Source organism: the organism of the source record quoted next, unplaced genomic scaffold (assembly GCF_019419815.1).
Source record: "Pyrus x bretschneideri cultivar Hongxiangsu unplaced genomic scaffold, Pyrus_bretschneideri_v1 Contig100, whole genome shotgun sequence".
Taxonomy (NCBI): Eukaryota; Viridiplantae; Streptophyta; class Magnoliopsida; order Rosales; family Rosaceae; genus Pyrus; species Pyrus x bretschneideri.
The window spans coordinates 1045560-1059068 of NW_025999392.1; the positions used below are offsets into that span (position 1 = coordinate 1045560).

The 13509-nt window shown below is 36.8% G+C and overlaps 1 protein-coding gene across 2 annotated transcripts; it reads right to left on the reverse strand.

Annotated features, from left to right (window-relative positions):
- Positions 1-10952: 10952 nt before the first annotated feature.
- LOC103938072 lies at positions 10953-13028 on the reverse strand. Of its 2 annotated transcripts, none has more exons than XM_009348073.3 (6): positions 12676-13028; positions 12480-12591; positions 12162-12373; positions 12046-12073; positions 11532-11640; positions 10953-11262 (listed from the first exon to the last, which is right to left on the reverse strand). In XM_009348073.3, the coding sequence occupies exons 1-6, from the start codon at positions 12967-12969 to the stop codon at positions 11181-11183; spliced, it is 837 nt and encodes a 278-aa protein (XP_009346348.1). In that variant the 5' UTR covers positions 12970-13028; the 3' UTR covers positions 10953-11180. The 2 variants fall into 2 exon arrangements, with proteins under 2 accessions (XP_009346348.1, XP_009346349.1); XM_009348074.3 differs by having other exon boundaries at positions 12709-13025.
- Positions 13029-13509: the final 481 nt, after the last annotated feature.

Here is a 13509-nt window from a genome sequence, read left to right on the forward strand (position 1 = left end):
TATAGAGAGAAGAGAGAGTCCGGGAGTGTGGGGGAAAGAGTTCTACAGGGCAAGAGAGTGAGGGAAAGGTTGTGTGTGGGTCCTACTAAACAGAAACAATAATAAAATAATGAGAAAATATCTAGGACAATTAATTTACTAAATTGCCCTTCGCTTTGTTGTCCTGTAAAATCTCTATTGTAACTCCGATTTTGATTCCACTTACGCTCACGCGTTCGTATGAACGAGTACTACACAAATACGGTAAAATATTAGCTCATACACTTCACGAAATAACCATCAACGAAAGTCAACAATCTCGCCTCTAAGGGCATTTTCATCAATTCACTCTTTCAAAAATAGAATGTTGTAAAATCAGGGACGGATCCTAATATTTTTAATTATTTAACCCGTTAGATTTAAATTTGACCATTAAATCTTTTTTTTTTTTTTTAACTATTGGATTTGATTATAATAGTACTTAGCTGTCGAATTTAATAAATTTATAAATATAAAACTAAAAAAAATACACATACATAGTGGGCCAGGCCAACCCACTAACCCAGAGAGAAATTTTGCCCTAAATTTGCCCCATAAATGAGTTTTGAGTTAAAACTCATATTTGGCCCTAGGGTTGGAGGAAGTTGGGGTAGGTTTAGAACCTAAAATTTGAACTTTATTCCAAGAGTTGGAGTAGGTCTAAGAGTGGAGGATGATTCAAAATTATTACAGTAATTTGAGAGGGAGTGAATTTCAAACTCGAGATGCACATATAGAAACCCAACACTCTACACACTTGGATATTAGATCACATGGAATTCTCTTGGAGCTTACTATAAAATTTTAACGTTTATTAACAAATTCCTAAAATTATTTAATTTCTAACAAGCAACGTTGAGCTCTGATTAAATATTCAGCCAAAACTGAAAAAGTGACGTCGTTTCACCACAGGGTCCTGTCCCCACTCTAGGAATTAACCAATAACATAGGGATGTGCTATTCACACACCCCCTTTTAGTTTGTCACACACCATTTTTTACTTCTTATGCACCCTTTGTTAGGGGAATTTCTCATATATAACCAACATTTACCCTATAGTTTTATAAATGTTAGTTTTTATAAAAGAGAGCTACTAAACCCACCTCATTGTCCGATTTTTCCACTCACATTTTAATAAAAATTTCAAAGACATGTATATCCTTTTAGGAAAAGACTTCTAAATCCCTACATGTTTATCTCCCCCACCGCCTCTCCCTTCTCCCTTCTCTCTCTTCTTGGCTTCTCCACCAACCGTTACATTGTTTCTTCCCGTCTCTATCTCGGAAACCAGTCTCAAATCATTTGAATCTCTCTCTCTCTTTCGACCTCCCTCTCTCTTCCCCGACCCAAATCTTATGTCACCTACAATCCAAATTGCATCACTGAAATAGCGAAACCTCTCCTCACCCAATATCCCTTTTTACCCTCTTTGTCTATTTATGATTTCTATTTGCTTCCACTGTCAATTTTGTATTCAAATTAATTTTGGAATTAATCAATTTTCGAGCTAGGGTTCATTTTTATTTGAATAAAACAAGATTGGTTGTATTAGCATTTGACTCCAACAAAACCAATGACTATGTGGCTTTCAAGGTTGTAAATTGTCACCCTTTTTAATTTTTCACAAGATAAGTTAATTTCTGGATTCGTTCAGAGATTTGTAATCTTGATTTTGGTGCAAAGTTAGTTCTTGGAGGTGTGGTGTTTAAAGGTTATTTTAGGAATAACAGTGGGTAGGGAAATAAAATGTTAAGTTTTTAATTTTTTATGGTGAGTGGGAAAATAGGACAATTAGATGGGTCTAACATCATTCTTATAAAAATTGTCCATTATACCAAAAAACATGCTTAAATAGATCAAACTGCTCTAAAAATTACAATTAAATTACATTACACCTAAAATCTTTGGAATGTTCAATTAAAAAAACTAAAATAATAACTAGTTTTTGTTCTTATACTTTCGATATGCCTTGAAAACCTAACAAATGAAAAGGAAATATATAGGAAAGTTGAACGAGGGCCTGGCTAATTGGGAGCAATGATGGCATGTTGCCATCTGTTCATTGATCATTAGAAGCTCTACCTTTTGTCAAAAGCCCATCAAAATTGTATGTAGAGAAACAAATTTCAATTTTTATTGCAAAACCAAAATCATAAAAAAATTATCTGATTGATTGGGAGGTGGGGATGAAACCGTGAGCTGTGGATGGTATTGTCAAACGGTAAGTTTTCTTTAGTAATGAATTCTGGTTCATTCATAAGCAGGTGGAATTGAATAAACAGGTTCATTCATCTAATAGCGTTTCAGAAAATGGTGCATTGCCGCCGGTGTCCGTCGCACCCATCGGTGCAGTTCTTCTCGAAACTGGGGTCAAACCCAATCGGTTTTGGATGAAATTGGAAGCATGGACGGCGCTGAGGTATTTGGTGGTGGTGGTTTGCCCATTTTCGCCGGAGAAATCAATGAAAATCACGTCAGAACCATAAAACCCGTCGGGTCACAAGGTAAAACGGGCGAGGATGGAGAATCCGGTGCGTCTCACTCTCTCCCTTCCCCTCCTTTTCTTCTCTTCCCATTGGGCAGCCTTCTTCCTCCCTCCACTTCTCCTCATTTCCTTCTTTTCCCCTATTGGTCACTCATTTTTCTACCCTTTTCTCCCCCTTCTCTGGTTGGTCTCTCCATTCCATTTTTTTCCCTCAGCCACTCCTGTGGCTTCCTTTCACCAAGACAAGGATCCCACAAATCTGGAGCCTTCCAGATTCATAGCAAAATGACTATTTGCCCCTACCTCTCTTCATTTATAACTCATTTGTTATAACTCTAAATTTCATTCCGTTTGCACTCATACGTTCATATCCACACATATCATCCAAACATGTAAAGAAATCTGAAAAAATATGTAGGAATAAAATACGACCGTGTAGAATTCCGTTTAGTTCATTAAGGGCGTTTTCATCCTTTTACTTATTGCAAAAATATACACCATAAATATGAAAGTGTTGAAACTACAAATATGAATAAGAAATACGAGATATGTAATTTAAAATAGTGAAATCAGAGAATGGGATTTCACAACGGTCTAGTGATATTCTTCTTCACTTGTAAGTGAGAGATCTTAGTTTCAATTATTGTTAAACACGAATTTGAATTACATTATTGCTAGTCCATTGCCAGGCTAAGCCCACCCATCTCCTTTAGTATAAATAACATCCTCTGTTAAAAAAAAAAAATTATTGGAGTGCATAATAAATATTTTTAGAGTGTCACTAAAAATTGAAGTTTATAAATTACAAGGTATAACTTATAAAATCACATTAAATTCAGAACAATGGCTCTTGAAAAATAAAATAAACCTAAAATTTGGAAACAAAAAAAATTCTAATTTTTAAAATAGCATACACAAATTTTTGTAAATAGAAGACTATCTCCAACCCTTGGGTTACAAAATTTTTTTTCTTAAAGTAACTTTTCAAAAAACAAAAAAAAAAAAAAAAAAAAAGATTATGTAAACTATCATAATTTAATTGTATGAACAATTTAATCTAAAAATATTTAGGTTATATTGAAAAATCACTAAACTGACAATATGAAACTCGTCGAATACTGTTAAAGAATATGAAACACATGAAAGGTTATTTTTTGACACACCTTGATTTGGAATGTCCACTTGAACTCCGAATCGAGCTGTGCTGGCAGACACCAGGAAGGTGACGAAGCCATAAAGTGTAGTGATGTGGAAAATGTGAGTAAATTTAAACCTATAAGTGACTAAATGCAAGATTGCTCATGTGAGTGGTTGATCCCAATTTACATGTGATCAAGGTTCTAAAAAACGCTAGGCGCTAGTTAGGCGGCAGATTGGGGCCTAGTGCCTAAGTAGCTAGGCGGGTGCCTAGGTGGATTAAGCGAATTTAAGTAAATTTATTATACATTGTGTAAATAAGTGACTTTTCAGACTTAAAAATGCACATAATTGTATTGGGATACATCAATTGCAAAATAAAATGACTATAGATTATCAAGTATTAAAACATATTGAAAACGTGAAGAACAAGCATACAATGAGCAAGTATTAAACAAACCTCTTACATTGTATTGAAAAAACAAAAAACAAAATAAGAGTTATCGATTTTCTATCCAATTGAGAATCGCTGCCTAACCGGATTTAGGCGGGCGCCTAGGCCAGCTAGGTGGACACTTAAGCGGGAACGCCTAAGGACTAATCGGGGTGGTGCCAGCCACCTAGCGCCTAGGCAGGGTCTAGACGGGGATTTTTAGAACAGTGCATGTGATGTCAGAGCATAAGTAAAGTAAAATAAAGGTAGGATATGAATTATACCATCAAAGGTAATGTCCTAAAGCAACATTTGCCAAGAATCCTCGTCAACACAAAAGCTCTGCCACTAAAACCTGGAGAGGGGCAAAAAAACAAGGGTGAGTGGACCTAAAAATAAAGCTTTGTAAAACCTTTTCGAAAACGTAATAACCTCTCACCGTAAAACAATTATAGTTTCCAAATATAATATACTACATATAGTAAGAAAACACTTACCATAAATGGTAATATCTTGAAAATGCGACAATTCCCAATATTTCTGCATATAAAACATATAGCATCCTGTAATCACAATATCTTGCATAAACGAACAATATCATATCGAATGCTCATCGACATATGCTGACACATGAGCTCATGCAGAGATATTCTAACATAAACGTGACTTGGTGTAATAATGATTTACACTCTAACACTACAATCACGTAAAGACTGGCGCTATTCGCATCACATATGAGTCTTAATTACCTATAGTAATCTAGGACAAGATTGGCACCTACAATGGATCCAAAGTGAGCGTACGATGCAATGCGAATATACACGTAAAGACTAGCCCTAGCCTGGGTGAGTACTAACACCAGTGTAGCACATGATGAGCAGATAACGTAAATATGATCATGCAACAGTAAATTGATAATTTAAGTCGACATAATACTATTAATGCCCATAACTATAATTAAGGCATCTCATAGGATTTATAATGATTTCATAAATCTCATCACTACGACATTTCTTGTAAACGTTAGTTTAATTATGGTATCACATAGAAAATGCATTATTAATATGTATGGAAACTAAATAAATATAAATAGTATATAAAAGAAAAGACCCACTCATAGTTACTTGTGATGTCACATTCGTTCGAGTTAGGAAAGCCGGAGTTTTCAATAGTAATCGAACCTAAGTATAATATTGGGACACATTAGTAAAACTCAACTAAAACGATTAAATTTTGGAAAACAGAGTGCGGATTTGGAATCAAGGCGTCGAAATATGTTAAGAAAGGTCCTGCGCAAATTTTGTTAAAAGTCAACGGGATAGTCAACGGTCAACCAAAAAGTCAACCGAGCCAGTCAACTACATTTAAACTTTGAAATTTCACTAAATGGATGCCAAAACGGACTCGGGATGTTGAAATTAGACTAGGAGGGTTTCCGAGAAAATTTCAAAAAAGTCAACAAAAGTTAACTAATGATCAACAGTTAAATTTAAAGGAATATTCTATCCTCAAACGGAATACTTTGTTAAAGTTAACTTCCAATTTTTCTAAAAACGGGTAGGATCAAGGGTTGAATCTGGGTTCAGATCTGTTTCGAATCCAAGTTTGGATTCGATTCAAGTTTACAGGTCGGGTCGACCTGATCTGGGTTGCCTGCAATAGTTGGATCAATGGAGAAGAAGGCTGGAATTTTGAGAAATCACTACTCACTCAAAACTCAGCTAGAATTCAGAATCCATATATAAAAAAAAACGAAGCTCAACAAACAACTATACCCTTAATAGACCAAGTCGTGGCTAGAGAATGATCAAAAATGGCCTGCAAAAACTCGGGCTCCTCGCTGAAAAACTAAGGAAAGACATCCTCGCGTGGTTTATGTCCCTAAACTTCACAAATACAGGCCTATAACCTCAAAAACTCTTTAACAAACGACGAAAAAAGAAGAGAGATAGAGGGTTCCCGAGGCTTACCCTTGTCAGGAATTTAATAGCTCACCGAAAAACAAGGTGTCGACGGTGGTTTCTTTGATTATAGAGGAAAGATGAGGGAGGGCGTTTGGTGGGGTCGAGTTGTCGGAGTGGGCAGGCTAGTGGTGGTCCGTGGTTGGCAAAGAACAGAGGGAGTTTAAGTAAGCTTGAGGGAGAAGAGAGTTAGAGCGAGAGAGATGGGGAGAGTGTTAGAGAGGAGATAGATGAGGGAGAAGATATAGAGAGAAGAGAGAGTCTAGGAGTGTCGGGGAAAGAGTTCCACAGGGCAAGGGAGTGAGGGAGAGGTTGTGTGTGGGTCCTACTAAACAAAAACAATAATAAAATAATGAGAAAATATCTAGGACAATTAATTTACTAAATTGCCTTTCGCTTCGTTGTCTTGTAAATCTCTATCGTAACTCCGATTTTGAACCTGCTTACGCCCACATGTTCGTATTAATGAGTACTACACAAATATGGTAAAATATTAGCTCATACACTTCACGAAATGATTGTCAACAAAAGTCAACAATATCGCCTCTAAGGGCATTTTCGTCAATTCACTCTTTCAAAAATAAAATGTTGTAAAATCAGGGAAGGATCCTAACAATTTTAATTATTTAAGCCGTTAGATTTAACTTTGACCGTTAAATCTTTTTTTTTTTTTTTTTTTTTTTTACTGTTGGATTTGATTATAATAGTATTTAGCTGTTGGATTCAATAAATTTATAAATATAAAACTAAAATAAAATACACATACATGGTGGGCCAACCCACTAACCCGATGGAAATTTTGCCCAAAATTTGCCCCATAAATGAGTTTTGAGTTAAAACTCATATTTGGCCCTAGGGTTGGAGGAAGTTGGGGTAGGTTTAGAACCTCAAATTTGAGTTTTATTCCTAGAGTTGGAGTAGGTCTAAGAATGGCAGATGATTCGAAATTATTACAGTAATTTGGGAGGGGAGTGAATTTCGAACTCGAGATGCACATATAGAAACCCAACACTCTACACACTTGGATATTAGATCACATGGAATTCTCTTGGAGCTTACTATAAAATTTTGACGTTTATTAACAAATTCCTAAGATTATTTAATTTCTAACCAGTGACGTCGAGCTCTGATTAAATATTTAGCCAAAACTGAAAAAGCGATGTCGTTTCACCACAAGGTCCCGCCCCACGCTAGGAATTAACCAATAACATAGGGATGTCCTATTCACACGCCTTTTTTTACTTGTCACACACCATTTTCTACTTCTTACGCACCTTTGGTAGGGGAATTTCTCATATATAACCAATATTTACCCTATAATTTCATAAATGTTAGTTTTTATAAAAACTATCAATTATAGCAAAAAACACGCTTAAATAGAAGAAACTGCCCTAAAAATTATAATCAAATTACACTACACCTAAAATCGTTGGAATTCCCTTTCATTTAAACTCACAAGACTGCTTACTTGTCACCGGACCACCCATTGCCGCAACCCTCCCCCTTCTGCCTCTGCTTATCCTTCTCCTTCATATTGTTTTGAAATGTTCAATTAAAAAAACCAAAATAATAACTAGTTTTTGTTCTTATACTTTCGATATGCCTTGAAAACCTAACAAATCAAAAGGAAATATATTAGGAAAGTTGATCGAGGGTCTGGCTAATTGGGAGCAACGATGGCATGTTGCCATCTGTTCACTGATCATCAGATATGTTACAATCATGAATTCAATATTTTCTGCACAGCGTTCCATGGTATGCATTTGATCCATTTTTCTGTTTCTGAAAAGCATGTAGTGTTTTTGGGGATGCTATACTTCAACGTCAAATGCACTTTGATTTGTTTCATTATTGTCCTTTTTACTAATCTGTACTTAAATAATTATATATTTGGTTGCAAATGGCAAGTCGCTATTTGGAAGTTGCAAATTTTTTACTTACTGCCACAGGCAATCTTTAATTTTTCTTCTAAAAGATGATTGTATACAATCAACCGATTGGAAGTCCAAATTTACTCTCCTGATGGAGTAGAACAAAAAATATCTGTAGCTCTTTGGCCAAATAGCCATTTTACCTTTCTCCCAGTTGCTTTCCCTTTCATCGTTAGGCATTTCAGAAGTCCAAAAGTTGCTTGAAGTCACGAATATCAAATGCATCATTGATTTACATCCACTGCAGGTTCCTGTAGATTCTTGCTATATGGGCTCGAGCAACTCTGCATTCCTACAGCAGGTAGGTTGTCTTTAGAACGTCTTTTTGATATATATTTTTTTTAGTATTTGAAACATAATTAGCTTTATTCTTATGTCAGTTTTACTGAATGCTTTTCATGGATGGGAAATGGGCTTCATATATTACTGGTGGTGTGTGTCTGAAGCCCCAACAACCAAATGGACTGTTTCAATACGACATTAGACATGTTGTGTGTACCATAACATGTTCTGCGTATCATATGTTTCGATTGCTTGAATTTTGCAGGTGTTTTTACCATAAGAAGACAAAATGTTTGGGTAAGTCACCTCCGCTGTGACAAAATGTTTCTCATGCATATCGAGAAACTGATTGTTTTTGTAAGGAGCGAAGGTTTACTGGATCCGGAGACGGTATTACTACCGTCATTTCTTACATCTCTTGAATAAGTTGTGGCTTTGGACATTCTGCAGGTCTGTATTTGGTCAATCCCAGTCCGATTCAGAGATGGTATTACCACCGTCATATAAACCTTATGTGGATGTGTTTTTAAAATGACTGAAAGCACTTTGGTGAAAATGTTTTTAGAACCAATCATTAGTAAATATGCAAGTAAATCCTGAAAAAGCATTTAAAGTGCTTCCTCGAAGAAGCACATAGTTCTGCTTGCAAAAAGCATTCAAGTGCTTTTGGAACTGGAAAACATGTTTCTTAAAAACGCTTTCAGTCATTTTAAAAGAACATCCAAACAAGTCCATAATGTTAGTTCTCTAAAGCAAATGTGATATTTTAGGGGCCGAAAATAGAAAAACCAAAAACTGAAAGTGAAATGATTATCAAACTACCCCTTAGTGATTGATAAGCGCATCACCATGTTTTGTGATGCCTAACCGCAGTAATTTTGTTGAGAGAGAAATCCGGCTGGCCTGATTGTACAACTTATGGCGAGCTCATAGCAGTTATGGTTTTCTTTCTTTTAACTTTCTTCTTGTGTTCTTAATGTAGTCGTTTGCGCCAGAAAGAGCGGTGGTTGTACCGAATGATCATACAATGCTCAACAACACAAAAAAATTACAGAATTCATTTATACACACCCGTTTTTGTTAATTCCACATTTTTTTCCTTTTCCATTTCTAGCAATTGCAGTTTGATAACTCACATATTGCATGCATTTATATCTTCCATATTTGGCTTCTTTGTGATGTTTTTGAATTAAACTGGTTGCATTTTACATTATTTGGTGTTAGTGTGCAGCCAAGTGTGTAATAGGATCAATTGGAAGGCAAATGAAGTAAAAACACTCCTTTTGGTAGCTGAGCATTATTCCAAACGTGGAGAGGATTCTGGGGAGTTAATTTGGAGTCCAAATGAGGAATCTAGGACTAATTTGGCTGCTGGAATTTCAGGAAAAGATGTGGAAGGAAAGTGGTGCAATTCGGCCATATTGGGTGGTTCTAAACAAGGAAAAAACGCTCAAAACACATGCCATATGTGGAAATACCATTTACATCAGATTTGAGCCATTTAACTCACCTTAAACACTTACCTTGTTTGTCATCCTCTCAGCCATATTTTAAAGTAGTGAAAACCTGATTTGGAGGTGGAAAATAAGGAAACAAAGTTCAAAACAAATGCCATTCTCAGAAATACCTTTAAATCAGATTCTAGCCTTTTATATCACCATCAACACTTACCTTTTATGCATCTTTCCAGCCCCTATTTAAACCAAGCGAATTAGGCATTTCGAGACAACTTCTTCTTGGCTTCATTCCATTATTCCCACACCCTAGCCGCTCCACCTCTGTCCATTTTCTCTCCCATTTGCAGAAACCATTCAACCCTAGCCTCTCCACCTTCATTTACAACACACTTGGAGAGCCAACGCCGAAGGCCACCCTTAAGGGATTTCGATATCAGTTTTGCTCAAAGGGTTCCTTCTCCTTAATTCTATGTTCACTCATGTTGTATATTTTTATGTCAAACTTCTTGTAAACATGGAAGTGTAACTAATCTCTTTCTAGGGATTCGATGTAGCCTTGCAAGATTGCCATGTAGTTAAGTTAGAATGCTCAGTTGACCCATCTTTTTCTTGTTTCATTCTCTGATTTAATTGTGACTTTGTGTGTTGATTTTAATGTTTGATCGCCATTTAAATTAACCACAGGTTGTTTAGCCAAGATTAGAGCACACATCATGCATATTCTTGGTGGATATGTGAATGAATGAAGGGAATGTTTTGCAAACAACCTGCCGAGTGTTTCCTTTGGTTTTATGAAAGTTTCTTGTGCGTGACACATTCTTGATTAGGAACCGAAGTTGCACATCACAATTAGGTTCAAGATTAGGAACATTTGATCAAATCCACACATCATATGGTTGATCATATCTAAGTGAAACAAACTCAAGAAATAGGTAGATGGCTGAGTATAAACTGACTTAACAAACATGGACTTGGTTTAGCAATGGTGAAATCGAATCCCTAGCTTCATCTCCATTGGTGCTACCCCATTTTATTATTTGTTGATTCATTTACTTGTGTTTACTTCATTTTCTTGTGCTTTCAAGTTACAACAACAAATCTGTCTAAATTGATTAGTTTTATTCTCTAATAGGGTTCTTGCAGAACAAGTGGTTGTATAGGTCCAATTAGTCCCTGTGGATTCGACACCCTTACTTGTGCCATTATACTAAACATATTTTAGCACTAGGAAGGAATATAACAACACAGTTCAGTAACTAAAATAGTTCATTAAAGTTGCATGTCATCTGCACTGGATGCGGAAACACGCGGAATCAATCAATGGTTCAGTACAAGAAATCAGTCAATGAAACCATAGCAGAAACAAGAACAAGCACTATTTACAATTATTTACATCAAATGGGATTCTTATAAACCTGCAGTGACGTTATTGTACAGTTCCAATCTTCGTTTTTAGCGGCAGTAGGGCAGGGAGCCTCACATTGCTCTCATAATTGCTTTGCTAGTTGTGTGCAGCCCCATTGCAGCAAATTTTAATACCGCACGGCTCCTATACAATCTGTGATACAAGCCAAATGACATTCTTAAATTAGTAAGAAATGAGCAACCTAATTCAAAACAGTTTTTCGCTACTCTGACGAAACATGTTGTACGAAACATTCTGGGAAAATGTACGTACATGCTATCTCTTGGATAATAATTGAGAGAAGCGATGGAAAATACATCCATTGTATGCCATTTATGAACATGAAGTAGCAGATAATCAAGGCTAAAATTGCTAACATCCTCGAGGCTAACACAACAGGAAGGTGGGCAAGAAATACTTACCCGGTTAGAGCAAGTCCCCAGGTGGACAAAGTATAGAACAACTTCCCCGCATGCCAAATGCCCAATACTTTCTCCAATTTGCTGACACCACCCATCGCTTTAGCTACAACTGCAAATTATAGACTCCCAAGGATGAGTTTCGGTAGACGCATTCTCTATTGCCCACTAAATCTTCAAAGTCAAGCCCGAGAATCATTAAATGACAGAGATAAGACTTTAGATGAGTATCCAGTTTGGGATGCAAAGACCAAATTAGCAACATGAAATTTCTAGAAGGAAAGAAACTAAAGTTCAATTCCATTTTCTTGGTTATGTATCCAAGCTTATTCGATTCATCATACTCTGCAAGGCACAACAAAACCTGCAATTGGTTTTTGAGATATATGGAAAGTATAGAGGATTGCAAACTAAGTGGTTAAACACGATTCACGTAGAAAATAACCTATTAGCATATTTGGGTTAAGACATTACAAGTACACGGAGAATCAACTGAGAAAGACCAACAAAAACTTACTTTTCTGCAGCTCCTCTGGCGTCAAGTTCTGCAATTCCAAGGAAGCAAAACAACATGAGACCAAAATGAGCAACATAATTTAAACAGCAACCAAAAAGCAATGAGTGGATACGTACGCGAGCTTTCGGGTTTGACACAATACACTTGGCCATAAAATTGGCAATCCCATCCACCACATGCTCCTCACTAACAACAACATAGCTCTCATTGTCAATCCCACTCCTCTCCTCGACTTTACCCGGAATCATATCATCCGTGATCCACACCCACCGACTGGGTTCTTCATTGTCAATTTTGATTAGAACTTCAGCTTTCTCCAAATCACTTCCTAAAATCCAAACACGAATTATAAACAAACCCAATGATTATTACACAGAATTGAAACAGTTTATACATATACATACATACATACATACATATATATATTTGTATACCTGTGGCTGGTTTGAAAGGAAACTGATAATCATCAATGGACTCCTTCTGAAGAGCTTTGATTCTAGTCAAGAAGCTGTTCGAATCCACCGTCGCCACTAACCGAGCATACAGCTGAATTTTCAAAAAAAACCCAAATACCAGTTTCAGTTTTTGAATCAAAATTCGAAATCTTTATACAAATTGATCAAAGGGTACCGAATCGAAATAAATCGACCCCAAATCGTTTACATCAGGAGGGCAATCGTCCAAAACCGCAGGCGACTCGGAGAGGTTCTCGAGCAGCTTCAGATTCTGCTCCAGCGAGTTCCTCAGCCGCCGATTCTCCGCCCGCAGAGCCTCCAGTTCTTCGTCGGAAACCGCGCACTTGGTTCCCTCGCCGTCGTGGTCCTCGTGGTGGAGGTGATGGCGGCCGTGTTCCATGGCGGTCCACGCCACGTCAGCAACCTCCACCACCGTTTTCGCCACCTCTATAGCTCCACGTCCTCCCATCTCTCTCTCTAAATTTTGGGTCGCCGTGTTAGTTTCGTCCGTATAATATGCCCAAGTACGAACGCAACCGGATCTTTGCTGGATTTTAGAGGTGAAGGGTAAAGTTGTAATTTTAAAAGCTATGTACGAGGTCGTATACGCCTAAGAGCAGTTCCACCCCTAACACAAATGCGCTAGCACCCATCGCATTTATCCACTCAGTGAACAGTGATAGACCCCAATGAACAGTAATAGACCAAATACATCTCTACCCCTAACATAGAATAATCTAGTCAATTTTATTAAAATATTATTATTTTTTATTATAAAACAATAAAAATAATAATTTTATTTAAAAAAAAAGAAGGTATCTGGTAAATTTGTGGGCAGTCCAGACAATTTCTCCCCTCTTATTTTTGCAAACAACGCACCCAACCGCTTTATTCATCTTTTTCTCCTTCCTGCCTCAATAACACCTCTCTCTCTCTCTCTCTCTCTCTAAAGGTTTGTTCCTTTTGCAGAACCAGCCCTTCATCAACTTTAAAGGTATGACTTTTCCTT